The sequence below is a fragment of the Typopeltis vanoorti genome, chromosome 5 (assembly GCF_054136105.1).
Source record: "Typopeltis vanoorti isolate ZY-2024b chromosome 5, IOZ_Tvanoo_1.0, whole genome shotgun sequence".
Lineage (NCBI taxonomy): Eukaryota > Metazoa > Arthropoda > Arachnida > Uropygi > Thelyphonidae > Typopeltis > Typopeltis vanoorti.
This window is the reverse complement of record NC_143553.1, coordinates 41656551-41671228: the sequence shown is the minus strand read 5'-3', so window position 1 is coordinate 41671228 and position 14678 is coordinate 41656551. Positions and strand designations below refer to the sequence as shown.

General features: G+C 33.7%; 1 protein-coding gene across 1 annotated transcript in view; it reads left to right on the top strand.

Moving 5' to 3' along the window:
• LOC150106336 (uncharacterized) overlaps positions 1 to 14678 on the top strand; it is a 580415-nt gene that overhangs the window by 122143 nt on the left and 443594 nt on the right. Inside the window, 1 exon segment of the mRNA XM_090393088.1 lies at positions 402 to 566. Coding sequence (XP_090249214.1) covers positions 402 to 566 — 165 coding nt within the window.

Below are 14678 nucleotides of genomic sequence, written 5' to 3'. Positions count from 1 at the left end.
TGACGAGGTTGTTGTCTTTATCTAGAGGAGTATTGCTAGGAGAGTAACGTTTAAGGCATTTGTTGTAGAAAATTTCCAAACTCGGTGTATTTCATAAGATCTGCCGAATGAAAAAGAGGAATCGAATACGCTCTCATCAAGAAATATGGTTGGGTCGGAGGTTCGTTGGATAATTCGATATTGGTGGAAAAATTTGAAAAAGGAAACCATGTTATGTATCATAACACAGTTTAGGATCTCTAAAAATAGAGATCCTAAATGCATTATTATTATTATCTATGATAATTTCTTTACTTGTTTTATGTTAACGACTGTGCAACTGGTTTATAATTTCAATACAATCTCTTCTTCATGTGTAAACGAAAGCAGAGGAAATGACTGTCATTACTTTTCTCTTCTAGGTTCTTGTAGAATTTGATGACGTTGATTGGAAACGACGGGAGTGGATTCGTGTATACGACAACGATTCGTTTTTGCTGTTCCTTCTGGAAGATACATTAACTTGGGCTCTTAGAAGAGACATTCCTCTAGCTGGAGCAGTTAAGAATCTGTACTGGCCCGCCATTGTAAGTTAATATTCTTTGTCCGTTTTTTACGCGCGCGCATGTCTGTTTAATGTGAAGCAAAAGTTTCATATAATTATATTTCATAAAATGTTCAGAAAGTACAAAGTGCATAAAAGTACTTTACTGTGCAGTATATAAACATAAGAGAAAATAGGTTTGTGAATGAGGCTAGAATACACCGGTTTCCAGTAATATTTTTGAAGTTTAGTCATGCTCCATATATTACTTATATTTTAATTGCTCATGATTCGAATACACACACACGCATCTATATTCTTATGATGATTTTACGTTACAGTAAAATGCTGATTTAAAAGTCTATTTTCTTGTCAAGAAGAATATATTATCCAACGAAAAAACATATTATCACTAGCAAATATGATATTATTAAGTTCAGTAAGATTTATCTGTGAAGAAAACATTCTACCAGTTAATTACTTTTCTATTTGTGCAATAGAAATTGAATACTTAGAATTAAATTTTGAATTAAAAATAATTCACATTTTTTAAAATTAAATTTTTGAATGAAATAATTTTGAATTAAAAATACTCAGGAAAATAATAATACATACAAACATGTTGCCAGATTGTAGCCTTGAAAATTTTGTTCAAATTTAGTAACATGATTTGTTTATTTCATCTTTATTTTTTGTTATGGTAATAACCACGATATCCAGCTGCATGTTTTCCAGTTCATATGCTTCAAACTAGTCATCTCTGCCAGCTGGTAACTTGATAAATTAGCGACTGGCATCAAATAACCAGTTGCAAAGATGACTGCTTTGAAATATACGAACAGGAAAACGTGTGGCCGGATATCGTATAAGTTACTATGTTTTCAATTCTAAATTATACACAAATTTAAATAAATAAATAATTAGGAACCTGACTAAATAGTGATATTAGGTAAACATGAATGCTCCCTGCTTAAAAATAATATCTGCCCTGCGCAGCATGCGTTTGATCTAATGGAATGGCTCAGTTTTCTTAAGAAGCACTTCTGACACATTGGAATAAATATCAGATCGCTTAGTTTATTTTTCTTCTGAACTTCTTCCTCCCATTCTTCCGCTTGCTCTGCTGGAGGGAAATGGGTTGTGATAATCTACATATCATACTCAGAAAGAATTTTATCCTTGGCGAGGATTTTTGTTTTCTTTTTGAATATAATTTGATAATACTTTGATAATTACTCATCAGTTATTGGTTAAAAAAAGTAAACCTGGTTGCAATCTGCATCAAATTGACAGCCGGTCGTGAGAAAAAATAGTAAAATTACCTGGATAACTGGGGAGGGGAGAAATCTTGTCCGAAGAGAATAGAATGAAGCTATATGTATAATCATAATCCACAACCCAATGACTTAAATATAAAAGCCGCAAACTCATTCCATTCTTTTTGAATTTTATTTACAGTCAAATTAAACCGAGTCGAGAGTTAGGATAAAGTATTAAATTATTAAGGCGATCGATTTGCAGCCAACCCCCATGTCAATTTCCGTGTTTTGTTCTTTTTTTTTTTTTCACATATATATTCACCTGTCGTCTTTATAATTTTAGTTACTTGTATAGGAAAATGCATGATAATTCATCTAATTAATGGATGTATTTTATTTTATTTGCTTGTTCTGGGACGATTTTTATTTTCATAATTTCATATATAACTAGAATTTTATAATAGTTCGGCGCTTTATCATTAGATGGCACTGGGTTTCAGTGCTTATGTGTATTATATAAGTGATTGTCCCCCCACTCCCCAAAAATCACAAATATAGAAACCTGAATAATATAATATATTATTCAGTTTTTATTATTCCAGAGGGAAAAGAATAACCACCATACTGACTTCCTGTGAATAGAGAATACCAGCAATGCTTGTACAAGTTTCAATCGGGAGAATTACTACAAGAGAGGGAAAGAAAGGTTAAGCGCGTTGAGTTTTTAATCTTTTAACTTAAGAAAAATCCTGACCCCCCCCCCCCCCCCGAGCAAATACTAGCAGAGGGTTATCAGTATTTGCATGAAATTCACATTTCTTCCTACTTACTCAATAAATCAAACTATATCATTATCATGTTATGTGCTCGTGAAAATGTTTATCTGCAATGCATGGTTTATTCTGATCAAATATGTGGTTTTTTATGTCATGTGATATTCGTCCAAAATCAAAATCGGCGACAAGTTTCTTATTTCCACCCAGTAGTCATTGGTAGAGAGAATATAAATTATTGTATAATAGTTTTTAATCATTAATATCTATAATGTAATGCACAGACAGAAAAAGAAAAATCGATTATTAAACAGGTATTATCGAGTTTCCAACCTCTTACAACTTTACGGATTGTCTAGATATCTGAGATTTCTGTGAGATTTTTGTATACTATAGCAAAGTATTGATTCCACCAAAATTTCTCGATGAGCTTTGAATTTATTCAGCGTAATAGTATAACGTGATTATTTAACTTAAGAATTGTTGTTGTAAAAAATCAATTTATTTCTGTTTTTTTTTTACGGATTGTCTGTAAGTTTAGTATTTGGTAAAGAAATTTAATACTGTTGTTTTCGAATAAAGCCTTACTTTTACATCGATAAGCTCGGAGTTCAAATATCAGAATGGCATAATTGTTTATAAAATTCTTTTCCACGTTTTCGAAAATTTTATTAAGGTGGGAAAAAAAAAGAGTGATAGACCATTATCGATGTGAAAGCACCACTAAAAATTGTCTAGTTTTGAAGTCTAAAATGCCGCCTTAAAAATATGAATTCTTATCCTTTAACCCCCCCGAAAAACTAATATTCAAGGATGAGAAAACCAGCATAAGGGATATCTAGATTAGTGCTACTACATTTCTCCTTAATCCCTTAAGTACTAAAAAAAAAAAAAAAAAAAACTGTTATATACTGAGGATAAAAAAGACAAAGAACGCCAGTGTATCCAAAAAAAGAAAGTTTAACCGTTTTTTAAAATCCTGGGCACGCCCAGTTGAGTTTGGTTAATTATGATTAAAATAACGCGTGTACTATTTAAATAAAAAATTCGTAAAATATAACATTTAGTCTGGTTGTAATTATTTTTCAGATGACCCGGTTATTCACAGGAGTAACGTTGTATAGGTTGAAATGGAAAACAATAACAATAAGAACAACAAAAAATAATGAGAAAATAAAAACGACGTTGTCAACAAACAAGGTCAGACAGGTATGTACATCGTGTGAGTGTCTGAGTCACCGTTTGGAGCCCATGCCAAGTATTATGAACACTTTATACTGGTTTGTAGTTACATGTGTTCAATTTGCGTTAATGGAAAGCATTCTCTCTTCCCTCCGCAGTTGCCAGAGGTCGACGTACCGAACGCTAAGGCGCCGACCAGTCTGCTGAAAGAGAACCTTCTATCACGCACTCATGCTGCCTATGTATAATCGCGCAGCCTTTCAATTCCTCTAAGTACAGCTCCGGAATAAGAGTTCCGAGAGTGCGCATTAAAAATATCGTCCAAAAATGGATTTTTAGAACGCACTGAATCAGATGTTTCATATAAGATTGTTGTGAACTTTAAAGTAGCCTGTGGGAAACATTCAGCGATCAATAAATTGAAGGTTATACTTACTTTTCAAGAATAATTAATCTTCGCTTGTTATTCAAAGCTGTGCTTTTAGTTACGTCTGCTATTTTCTGTCTGTTGGTTGAAGGTTTTTTTATCCTTCGGTAAAGGTAAGGTTTGGCTATGGCAAAAATATATGTTTTTTTCTGTATTTAATTCATTGTTGAGGAATTGAACGTGGGATATATATATATATATATATATATATATATATATATATATAATCGGCAAAATAGTAACAACAGGCGAGGAGGGAAATGCGAAAAATAAATCAGTTAATGAAATACATTTAAGTTTTAAACGTTCAAGCTAAAATCTGAAGTAAGATTAAAATTTTTAACAGATTCAAAGTAAAATTAATAGAAATAAACAGAAATGAAAAAATAGTTTAGCAATAACGAAATCTGCAATTCTATTTTTCCAGCAAAAGGACACTCCAGGGACTATCAGCTGTTTGTAAATTTACGTTCTAATCATGAAAATAATCCGAAGTTTGAGTTGTCCTTAAATATTGGTTAAATTAAATCCTTAAAGACATTCAATTTATCTATGGAAAAACAATTTTGAATCTGAAGCGTAATAATTGCTGGTGCCTTTATGTTCTTTTCTTTAAACTTCATTTATGATTTTTATCATATAGTATTTTCGACTTATTGAATAAATTAATGTTTAAAAATTGTTTGTTTGTTTGTTTGTGTGCTTTTTCTCGGTCCTCGAATTAGTCGGTAATAAAAACTAAATATTGTTTATTTTTGTCCAGTGAACTCACCTGTAAAGTAAAATGTGTCTAAAAAACTTAGCTGTACATAACTTTTTCCCTTCTTGTCCATGACATGAAAAAAAAAAAAAAATCTGGGTTGGCAAATAGTGGAGCAGCACTCATATACACAATGACGGAAATGAAGTGTGACCTCTTAGTTATTGGAGTTTACGTACGCTTAAATGAACTCTGTTGTACGTTTAAAATTGTTTCACAAACGTTAAATGATTTATTTGAGAAATACTGTGCTTTGGCGTAACTACCATACCATGAAACCCTGCAGTGCGGTGAGTAGGCAGGAGAGAAAGAGCCCAGAAATTCTTGTGAACGGGTTCAGAAACAGTTACACCACTGACACGTTCCTAAAAATGTACAAACGTGCGGTGTATAATGAATTATTAACCCACTAGTGGAAAAACTATCGTATAACTGGCAATTAAAGAAACAGAAAAAGCAGTGCACTATGAGTGTATATTATTATTATTTTCATTCACTCAGGTATGTCATCATTTTACTGAATGTATATGACTTCGATGCCATGCAGCTATCCATTCTGTTAGCCGAGTGGGTAGCATCTCCATTTTCCACCCAGTGGGTTTCTGGGTTCTTACTGTGGCGTGGAAGTTTGTGATTGGTGATTTTCATCGTTCGGTTTGAGACTGTGATTACCCTAGATCAATATTGAGACCTGAGATGGCTTGAAAAAGTTCAATAAACGTTGGTCATATCTGTTGCAAGGTTTCCAGTTATCTACTTCTTAGGTCATCATGCCTCGTAGTGTTAGTTGCTTCGACTATAATCCCAGATAATAGCAACCGTAGGTCACTGAAAATGTTAATGTATGATACGTTTTAAATTTCGTTTTGTTATTATCATTAAAAAAAAAAAAAATCCCTTATTGCTGACGCTACATTTATTGTACGGTCACATGTTCTTTTCGAAATTCATCTTCATTTCATAAGAGCAGGTGATCTGCCCAAAACAATCTCAGCTTATTCCTTTTCAGCCACATTTCATTATTATTATTACTAGATATCCATGGAGTCAAAAGACTAATCGCGGGAATTACATATATAACGTGGTGTAAACGTTTCTCTCTCTGTCTCTCTCTCGTGATCAGTTATTTTCATTATGTTGGAAGTTTTTTCCCACTTGGTTAAACTTAGTTTAATATATACTATAATGAATTTAGTTTAATCCTTTATCCAAGTGTAAGCAAACAAAGTTTGCACCTGTAGTATCTTCAGTACTGAGGCAACTCGTGGTAAAGATGGACCAAGCTCTCATCACTACTTGTCTTAGTATCTCCCATAATGCAAAGCACATCTCCTTACGGACATGTATAATTGCGGACATTAAGGGAAGGGCTACTACCCAGACCAGTTTCGACCTTTATTGAGGTCTAGTATCACCACCTTTGGGAGCCAAACCCAAAGGTGGTGATACTAAGGTGGAAGTAATGCGGAAGTCATATCATCATATACCAGTTGCCAAAAGGTGTCAACACCTTATTATTAAAATTCTCTGGATTAGAGAAGTTGATGGAGGCTTCAACTGATGAGACCTCAGTAAAGATCGAAACCGGTCTGGGCAGTGGCCCTTCCCTTAATGTCCGCAAAGAGATGTGCTTTGCATTATGGGAGATACTAAAACAAGTAGTGATGAGAGCTTGGTCCATCTTTACCACGAGTTGCCTCAGTCCTGAAGATACTTCAGGCGCAAACTTTGTTTGCTTACACTTGGATAAAGGATTAAACTAAATTTATTATAGTCTAACCAAGTGGAAAAAAACTTCCAACATCTTTATCTAAATCCAGAATAATTTAATAATAAGGTGAGACACATTTTGGCAACTCGTATAGTTAAATATGACTTCTCCATTACTTCCACCTTAGTATCACCACCTCTGGGTCTGGTCCCACTGACGAGACCTCAATAAAAGTCGAAACCGGTCTGGGTAGTAGCCCTTCCCTTAATGTCCGCAATTATACATGTCCGTAAGGAGATGTGCTTTGCATTATGGGAGATACTAAGACAAGTAGTGACGAGAGCTTGGTCCATCTTTACCACGAGTTGCCTCAGTCCTGAAGATATTTCAGGCTCAAACTTTGTTTGCTTACATTTGGATAAAGGAATAAACTAAATTTATTATTTGCATTATATCAGCAGTGGATCCAGAATTAGAGTTACAGTAGAATTGCAAAAACCTGAGATTTGAGATTTAATGCTAGAAATAAGGTTCTCTTGAAGGATATATGCTGCATCCAAAAGTTTTTTTTTTTTTAAGATATTCCATAGGAAAAGGATATGGTCTTCTCCGGTGAATTCTTTCTTTTATGTGATATTTTTAAAGCACTGATATTTAAAGAATTGCACAAAGTGCAAATAACCTAACGATTTTTATCAGCATTTGTCCGTTTCGAATTTTCATTTTTCCTCACACGATTCTACCTATTGGTCATTCACCTTAAACGCACAAAAATGATTATTAATAAAATTAATTAATAATTCGTTATTAATTAATAATAATTAATAAAATCAAGCCTCAGATTCCAAAATGACGCAGATACAAACAAATCACATGGGCGAAATAACTAACCGATGTAATTAACACTGTTACTTGAAAACAAATAGCAAATGATGTGGGTGCAAGATTACTTTTACTGGGTGCGTTACTAGCTGTTGAATGACGTTATAACGCTCATTGCAGTCTGTTATCTATTTGTAATATATAGTGATTCCCTAAAGCAGTATTTCTTAAACTCTATTCTTGGGGTTCTCCAAAACACAGATATTTATAACTTATACTGGATGTAATTTCTGGAAAGAGGAAAAAAAAAAAAAACTGCTGTGATATTATTGCTTTACACCTTATTAACCTCGAATGACAATGGTTATGTTATGCTTTAGTTGGTTTTAAACTCTTGCACACATATGATTTTACACAGAACAGAGATGAAATACATGCCTTAGTCAAAGAGGGGAAGAAGAGAAATTATTAAAGTAAGTCTCCAACTTCGAAGGTCTATTAGGCTAAGTGAGCCTTATTTTAAATACAGAAGAGCTGTATTTAAAGTAATAAAATATTGTTTCTCGAGTGAAAACTTCTGGGTTGAAGAAATGTCATTGAAAACTATTGGTAGCTTTATATTTGACATTTTTTACAAAAATTTGGCAGTAACATGTAATAATCTTCAGTATTGCCGTAATCTAAAAATGTTCTGATATATATCATATTTTACTGAAAATGTTATGAAATAGTTATATATTTTACATTTATAAGATCATACTATAATTATTTATATATAGATTCTGTAAAATTTTGAGGATCGAATTAACATAATTTAAGAAACCAAACTTCTGCTTCAGTGTAAAATATAATAACATTCAGTATAACAATAATAACATTAATTTAGATTGCATGTAACATTTTATAACATTATCTGTTGCTCGAGATGTTTAAATGACTTCTGCTGTGATTTGGTAGAACGGTTATTAGGAAGAGGAAAGAGTGGGATGGGGATTGAATTGGGTTTTAGCGAGTTTAGTATAATAGTTATGCAGAGTCCACATGGCAGTCTTTTACGTCATGGCAAACATACTGAACAGATTAAGAGTAATTCCAAAATATTTGTAGTGAAATTATTTATTTTATTTTAAATTCTGTTTTGCAGGAAACCATTCTTGAGAATGCATCCTGCGAAAGATACAGTACTCGAGATACTGCGTATCTTGAGTACTGTTTTAGCTTACTGTCATCATTATCATTAATGATGGTCTTTGTTTTGTATTATGCTCATTATATCTTATTTTTAAGCTTGATGGTGGATTGAGTTCTGCATGTGTATATTTGTATCTGTGTCAGTGTTTCTTCCTGAATACTGTTAATTGGTTGTTAGGAATGATAATAAACAGAGTGCTGGTATCACACAGGTAATGAAATTCATTTACTATTTAAATATTCACAAAACAACCATGCTCACGGCGGGATTCGAACCACAGCTTGCTGGTTGGAGAGCGGATACGCTAACCACTCTGCCAAAGGCGACATTCGTTGTTTTTAAATGAGTTTTTAATTAAAATGGTGATGGACTAGCATAAATCTCCATATCATTATGCTGTGAACTAAGAGATGTCCATCCCGTTACAGAATGATTTGTAAACAAATCCATCCGTAACAGATCTTAGATTGCCTGAACATTATACTGTGTTTGCTAACCTTGCCACTCATGAAAGGCACATTCATCATTGAAAATGATATGCCAAATTGGTTTGGGTCCGCCTTGCATAAATATCCGTATTCAGAAAGATCAACATCAACGTAGCGACTTGCCATTTGTATTTATTTTCTAATATTTACAATTTGCATAAGTATTAGAAAGCTTTTTTTTTTTTTTATTAACGCTGTCCACATTGTTGTTTGTGACACCTGATATAGACGGCGATCGTTGTTATTCAAGTTGATATTCGTGTACTGCACAGAAATGCTTCCACGCTTTCGACTCTTGATCTGTTCTCTTCGTTTATCTGAAATATCAACCGCTCGCTACAAAGTTTTTGTGGTGCCACTCAAGCACAAAGTACCTGGTAAGCGGATTTTTACCGACATGTGTTCCAAATTTACGCACTTAGTTTCTTCATACCAAAACAGGGAGCTCTTTGCAAACCCGTAATCGTTCTCATTTTCTTCACAGTGCTCTTCGTGATAGGCACCGTGTCAGAAACATTCCAGTCTCTGTATTTGTAAGTATTCGGTAAAAAGCACTTCATTAAATTTTGTGTTAAACAATTAAAATTAGGTAAGCAGATTTATGTTGTAGTGATTTTTGGGTGCAAAACCTGCGTTCAATTCTCTTCATAATATTAGAGGGACATTTATGAAGACCTTCAATACTAAAGTAAGTTATCTGGTCTTCTACGGAGGTAGCAGGGGTCCCCCCCCCCCTCTCCCTCGCGTTTTTCACTCCTCAAAATATGCACATAGGTTGGAACACATGCTTCCTGCAGTAATACGTTCGTCTCATAGCCTTGTTGTTTTAGGCTATGAGACGAACCGTGTTGTTGTTTTTTTTTAGCCTTGTTGTTTTAGATTATCCGCTATCCTGCCATGGACATGGATGTTTGTGATTGTCTGTGAAAATGCTAGTGGTGGTGGACGGTAAATGGCGTTGTTGTTGCGGTTCTTTGCAGTGGGTGGAAACAGAGAGTTGTAGAGTAGGTGCCCTCCCTCGATTACATGACACCTCCAGGGAGTCCTCCTGGAGGTGTCATGTAATAATAATAATAATAATATTTTTAGGGAATTCTACAAAAGTGCTAGTGTGGTGTGATAAGGTACAAAAAGAGAAATAATAAATAACATAAAAGAATAGAAATAAAAAAAATAAATAAATTATTACTCAAAATAATCCATAAATCATGTGATATTTTTATTCGATCTCTTCTCCTTCTGTCACAAAGTACAGTATGCTGCACTTCAGACATCGCTAACAGTAACAAGCATCATGTTGTTGCTGTTAGCTTCCGTAATTTTTCATTGGAATTTGAATATACTTGAAGTTTTAAATTGATTTCTACACAAAGTTTTAGAAATACTGTCAAATGAAAACGGTATGTTTTCAAACGACAGCTTAAAAACAATTTAAATTGACTTCGCACTCGTGTATGTAGTGCAGCAGAACAAATATCCATATTTCGAATCCAAGTTCAGTTCGCTTACACTAGGTCTTGTGTTAGTATCTGTGCATCAGCCTTAGTGCATGAGCAGCTAATTACAGAAATAACGCCATGAATAATGTCAGTAACGATGTCCATATCAGGAATGGACATCGTTACTGACCTAGTTTTCTAGTAGACATACTGATTTTTTATATGTCCATTAATGAATATCGAATCGAAACAGGATTTTAAAGTGATATATTAATTATAACTGCATTGAGGGTTTATTTAAAGTTACAAATTAATTGTCTGTTGATTTTTTTATTAATTTTTTTTAACTATGCATCTAAATAACGATTTTAATAATTTTATATCAGAATATTTTAGAGAGTAAACTACTTTTGCGAGATATATATTGGTATCGATTTATAATTGTTCGAAATGTATGCTTGTGCAATAGCTTAAACATATTTCTGGAAGAAGGGAACTTGGAAAATAACACATGTTTCGGTCACTAACCAAGGTATGTACATTTTGATAATTATATCAATCAGACATTGATTGATATAATTATCACTGATAAAGATGTTATTAAATGTATCAGGTGTGTGTGTAGTCCAAATAAAAGTTAATGCTTAATCTTAAATAATTATAATGTCCTCGTTTTCGGTCTCTGCGCAAATGCACTGAATTATCTTCATACTTTCAGTCATTCTGTTCGGATTGAAAACTTAGTTGTATTTGTTGAATTTGCTTATTTTAAAATTAAATTTTTGTGATATATATATATTATAGATTAAACTTCCTATAGTTAAATGAGCTATAGTACGAGTTAAATTTTCAGTTTTTATCATTTTCATCTCATTATGGAATCTGAACAGAATATGAACAATATAGAGTACAATCTGTTAAATATTATATACATGTTATTAACAGATTATATAATCTGTTAAAGAGTTGTTTTTACTGGCTCTCATCATTAATTGCATATCTTTATAAAAATACTTTGATTTTCAATTATTAAAATTATCCTATTTGTATTTTTTAAATGTTTTGACAGAATTTTTTCGCAGACTGTTATCATTAGTACCATGAGGGGGCTAAGATTTAAATAATCTGGTATATCTATAGACCAAACATTCAACCTTGTTTAAAGCATTTCAGACTTCCAATGAGCAGGATGGTAGTATCACAACGAACAAATTCATTTATGACTTAAATTCACAAAACATCCATGCTCATGGCGGCATTCGAACCCACAACCTGTTTGGCCGGAGAGCGGCCATGTTTGGTCTCTAGGGTAGGAAAATAAATATAATTAAAAAATAAGAATAAAAAATCCTTAGCATGTTCACAGTACTAATACACTATAGTTTTACAACCTTTCGGGGACTTACATGAGAGTTACATGAAAATAAATATTAATATTTAAATATATAAAATAATAAATAAAGTAATGGACTTACCGATTACGAATTTCCAAGAGACTTCTGATTTCGAAAAATTGGCAGTGATAATCACAAGTAAAGTTCTCTAAAGTAAATCCCTAGAGAGGTGACAATACTGGCGTTTTTCCCGCCTCCTTACTGAAGTCAGCTCTCCTTTTTTTTCTCTGCATGACATTTTTGATCACTTGCTTCATATTTAGCAGTTTACATTACTACTTTCTTTTCGTCTTTATTTTCTTCTCATTTCCGAGACATTGAAGAAACAGATCATCTTATCTTGTGGAACAGCGTGTTACTTGGACTTGAGTCTTTAGCATTTCTAGTATGGACAAAAAAAAAAAAAAAAGTGTAGTTGCCTGGCCCAGCTCGTAATCATTGTGCTGCTTGCAAAACTCAATGTACGAACAGTGCAGATTTATAAGCACAAGGTATGCACAAGAAGGGCTGTACGCTTGCTAACGTATGCCAGATACTGTTTTTCTTACTTCATACCGTTGGCAACTGTTGGAGAAGGTTCCCTTTTAAAGCATCGTCAACAAATCATCAAGGCGATCTGTATAGTCTTCCTCAACTCCGTGCAGTTTCATTCGGCAAAATACATCACATAATCATTGAGTTGAGTTGAAAATTTAACGTGCAGCTTTGTTTGCTTGGTTTTGTTTGGCAGCACCACAAAATAGCTTCATTTCCTTGTTTCGTAGTAGTGCTCCAATTGGCACGATATTAGAAATAATGTGGCCTAGATGACTAATGCTGTCAGTACCACCATTGGAATCATATCAGCATTTGTATTTCCTGTAGCAGCACTATGTCGAAAATTCCTGCATCCACTGTCGTGCAGGAAACACAAACATATGATATGTCATCATTACCAAAACAGCACAGCCGTCGCACGTCACCGATAGGACATATATTCAACGGCGATAACAAACGTCAAAGGTCATCTGTTGTCGAAGCGGGTCCATACTGCTTGAACTGCTTTCCTCCATAAATGCCTGTACCTTATTTTTTACATCCGTCTCTGATAGAAATCAGTTGCTGTTGTTGTTTTTTTTCGTACTCTAAATTTATTGAAGTTCAGTCTGATAAAAGCCGAAATTGCGTTACCAAGTTTCTATTTCTTAAATTATTGGTTTTAAAAAGATTTGGTTATGATCTGTGTCGAGAAAGCGATTACATTTTAACGATATCCCACAAACGCTTAACTAAACCGAATCCCATAGAATCCTCCTACTTAATCGAATTTATTGAAAAGCCGATTTCAATAGCTTGAAATCGGCTTTTCAATAAAAGGCCACGTAGCTAGTCGTGTATGGAGATGGCTGGGTGTTTTCATACTGCAAAATATAACAGATCGGCCAGAGAACATACTGAGTTTGTAGATAAATATAGTCCACTAATAAGAAATCCAAAATAAATTATTCAATATGACTAACTGAGGAAAAATCGGTGTTTTTTTTTTTTTTATTAAATTCACAAGAAGCTACAGACGGCGGAATAATTTCTGCTTTTGTAGGAATCCAAAAATGTTAGTTATGACATTAAGCTAGGTTATGGGTTATCCATGCTGCATGGATTACTCAGTATAGGTATGACCAGCATAAACCTATGCTATTCATATGTAACATAGATTTTTTCATAGATTTTTTCATAGATTGGTCTGGAACTATGTGGATATTATTTCTGGAATAATACAACACTTATACTTTTTATAAACGTAATGTATAGGGTTGACTATACAAGAGTTTTCCAGCACATACTACACTGCTTTCCGAACATCGCTAATTTTAAGATTAGTGATGTTGGGAACATTACCTACATAGAACATTTAACTAGAAAACCAGTTGAATTGATCGTTGCTTATTAAAGATTTGTTCAAAGAAAATCTGCGATGTGCACCTCAGAGATAAATAACAGCTAATTCTCATTCCTACGGTGAACAATGAGTTCAGTTAACGAAGTGTATTTAACAAAAAAAAAAAAAAAAAAGTCAAAAGATTCTGATATTTTAATACTTAAAAAAAAAAAAAAAAAAAAAAAAAAATATATATATATATATATATATATATATATATATATAATATGAAACGTGGTGTAACAACGACTTAACAGGTTTGATTTCCTGTGAAGCATTTGTCTATTTTGTGCAATATGTTTCATTTTCAGCTTTCGTTGCAAGCTATACACAAAAATAACTTTATTGTTACTGTTATTATTACATGGTAGGGGGGGAAGGTCCATTATGATGTATTTGTCACCCCTCTGTACTCAGAGTGGTAGCTTCCCTTGCGCAACTGGTTTACAGTTGCGTCCTCTCCATTCGTCCTGTCGTCAGCGTAATCTGATTCATAGCGTAGTTGCAGCTTGCTGTAGCAGAAAACCGATAACGAAAGGTTCACAGATGGCCTTGCTGTACTACGTAACATCAACAGGGCGCCTAGCTCCATGGTAACTGCGAGACGTTGCCATAACACGCCGTGGAATAAGAGCGACGCGTCAGTAATAGTCGTAGTTCGTGTTTCACTTGGGGCTATACTACGATCTGATCTTAGAGCTTTGCCTTCTCGAAGGAAAGAAGACACTTCTGTAACGTGCTTCTGCAGTGTTCGTGAATGTGTGTGTGTGTGTCTGTGTGTGCTGTCTGG